Below are 2,829 nucleotides of genomic sequence, written 5' to 3' on the forward strand. Positions count from 1 at the left end.
AATGATATTTTTGGTCCATGAGCAACAGAAACTGATATTTTTGGTATGTCAGTATTTTGTCAATAAAAACACATCCCTCAATACAAATTTACTCTATCACACCCATCTAGGCTTGCCGATTGAAGCATTGATGAGGTGAAGTAATTTCCATTGGGTAATTCAAAAGCTTGCGACCATTCCTATTCCCGACATTTTAACTTGAAAACAGTTCAGAATCACTGTATATAAAATGTGAAGTACGCATCATCGTATTTCAACATTATGGCTTCTTCTTGTTTGAGTCATGTGCTTGAAATTGATAAACTCGAGATCTCACCAAAGCCAAACTGGCTTGAACTTCCAAGAGACATAACCATCAACATACTGCAGAGACTTGGAACTCTTGATCTCGTGACAAGTGCATCTGTTGTGTGTCCTCTCTGGTGGAACATCTGCAAGGACCCTCTCATCTGGACCACCATTGACATGAGAAACGTCTCTCTTTCAAACATTGACTTTGAATATTACAGTATATTAGAGAAGATTTGCCGCTATGCTGTCAACCGAAGTTGTGGTCATCTCAAGGACATTTATATCAAAATATTTGGAACTGATGAGCTCCTTCTTCTCATAGCTAACAGGTATTAGTATCATTTAATGGTTTATTTTTGCATTTGTTTAAGCTTATCTTTGCATTATATGTTTTCATATTTTCAGTGCAAGTAAACTGAGATGCATACAACTTGAATTTTGCCATGACATTTCAAATAAAGTATTGGAGGAAGTTGTGAATAAGCAGCCATTTTTAGAAGAGCTTGAGTTTTGGCATTGTTTTGAACTAAGGGAAGATTCTTTTGGACATATAGGAGGAAGTTGTCAATTTTTGAAGTCACTCAAATTTAGCCCTTGTGCTGAGGCAGTAAGCAACAATAAGTGTGATGATGTAGCAGTTACTATTGGAAAAACAATGTCTAACCTAAGACACCTTACAATTTTGAATAATGAACTCACCAACAATGGATTGCAAGCTATTTTAGATGGATGTCCTTTTCTTGAATCTCTTGACATTCGAGGATGTCTTTATGTTGATTTGGATGGAAGTTTGGGGAAAAGATGCAATGCACAGATCAAGGAATTACGATTTCCAGCTGAATCTATATATAACAAATTTGATTGTGTTGATTTCATGAACTATTTGCAGTATAGTATTATGACAAGGATAGACTTCGATGCTATTGATTATTCTAGGTTTGATGAAATTCCATAATAATTTTGATTTAGTTGTTTTAAAATGCTTGTTATTTTCTCTAGCCATGTAGTTTTCGTCTTGTTGATTTATGTTCTAAACATATAGTATGAATTTTGGTTCTCATTTTATTTCTTTTTTGTTAATCATAATAATTTCTTAGTTTCACAATGTTTTTATTTCTTTCCCTTCTCATTTTATTTCTTTCTTGTTAATCAGAATAGTTTCTTAGATTCACAATATTGATATTATATATTGTATCTTAGCGAATTCCTTTGTTTTACTTGTTTTAATTTTCTAGTATTTTATTTGGAGAAATTATTATCTTAGAGAAATTATTATCCGTGGTTAAATTGGTATTGAGTTTTTTTTAGAATTATTCAAATTTCTTGTTTAAAAAATTGTTACAACTGTTCTTTATTTTAAATATTACAAGTTATATTTATATCATATTTGATTAATCTTCGTACTATCTTAAGGTTATTTCATGATTGATTATCTATTCTTGAAGTGATTATTGTGCAATAACTGATTTTTTTTTATCTTGAATCCAATTATTTTTTTAGTGGCAATTTCTAAAACTTTAAAACAACAGTATTTAAGAGATTAAATTTTATATTAAAAAATAGTATTGAAGTTATTGTAAAATCCTTTCAAAAGTTTAAATAGGAAACATATATTCATGTTTATAATGGGTGATAGGAAATTATATAAGAAAAAAAAATTATGATATGATTCTTTAAGAGTTAAAATAATGTGCAAGAACATTAACTCTCTTTCAAAATCTATGATCCAAAATATGAGTTTTATATTTTTAATTTTATATTCTTCTTACTCTCTGGTTTGGCTATTAACAATCTCTTACATAAAAATTGGTGTTCACACCTCGATTTTGTTAAAACTTAAGATACCGTAATGAATATTTTTGTTATAATTAGGTTAAAAATAATTTCATTAACCAACCTTTTACTTTTTATTAATCAATTTTGGTTTATCACTAAAAAATTATTTTTAATATCTGGACGTTTATTAACTAACTTTGTCACTTCATTAACAAATTTTTTATATTTAATTAATCAAATTTTTTTCACTATTTGAAATTATTGTTCACGTGCACCGTCTATAGACATGGTTCATGTTTCATGTATTGTTTATAAAAATATTATTTTATTTTTAAAATATATTGTTCAGTGTATAAATACGGTAAACAGTATATACATTGTAAGTATTTTGTGTAGGAAATGATGCAGGAATAACAATGCTGATTTATTATAGTTTATTTTGATACTTATTCAATTGATTGATCTCATCAAATTACTCCCTATGGCTGATAATAAATGTCTTATTTTCTCTAGCCATGTAGTTTTCGTCTTGTTGGTTTATGTTCTAAACAGATAGTATGAATTTTCGTTCTCATTTTATTTCTTTCCCTTCTCATTTTATTTCTTTCTTGTTAATCATAATAATTTCTTAGTTTCACAATGTTTTTATTTCTTTCCCTTCTCATTTTATTTCTTTCTTGTTAATCGGAATAATTTCTTAGTTTCACAATGTTTATATTATACATTGTATCTTAGCGAATTCCTTTTATATATGGAAGACAC

General features: G+C 28.3%; 1 protein-coding gene across 1 annotated transcript; it reads left to right on the forward strand.

The window, feature by feature from the left end:
• The first annotated feature begins 261 nt into the window (after nucleotides 1-261).
• Nucleotides 262-1,246, forward strand: LOC127122360 (putative F-box/LRR-repeat protein 23). Its single transcript, XM_051052707.1, has 2 exons — nucleotides 262-620; nucleotides 697-1,246. The coding sequence occupies exons 1-2, from the start codon at nucleotides 262-264 to the stop codon at nucleotides 1,244-1,246; spliced, it is 909 nt and encodes a 302-aa protein (XP_050908664.1).
• The last annotated feature ends 1,583 nt before the right edge of the window (nucleotides 1,247-2,829 follow it).

Source organism: Lathyrus oleraceus, chromosome 2 (genome assembly GCF_024323335.1).
Source record: "Lathyrus oleraceus cultivar Zhongwan6 chromosome 2, CAAS_Psat_ZW6_1.0, whole genome shotgun sequence".
NCBI lineage: Eukaryota > Viridiplantae > Streptophyta > Magnoliopsida > Fabales > Fabaceae > Lathyrus > Lathyrus oleraceus.

Excerpts from the sequence above, each read along its gene's own strand:
- LOC127122360 (XM_051052707.1), top strand. The coding sequence starts at position 262 with ATGGCTTCTTCTTGTTTGAGTCATGTGCTTGAAATTGATAAACTCGAG. Across the intron at positions 621-696 it reads CTTCTTCTCATAGCTAACAG|TGCAAGTAAACTGAGATGCA; the intron begins GTATTAGTATCA and ends TCATATTTTCAG.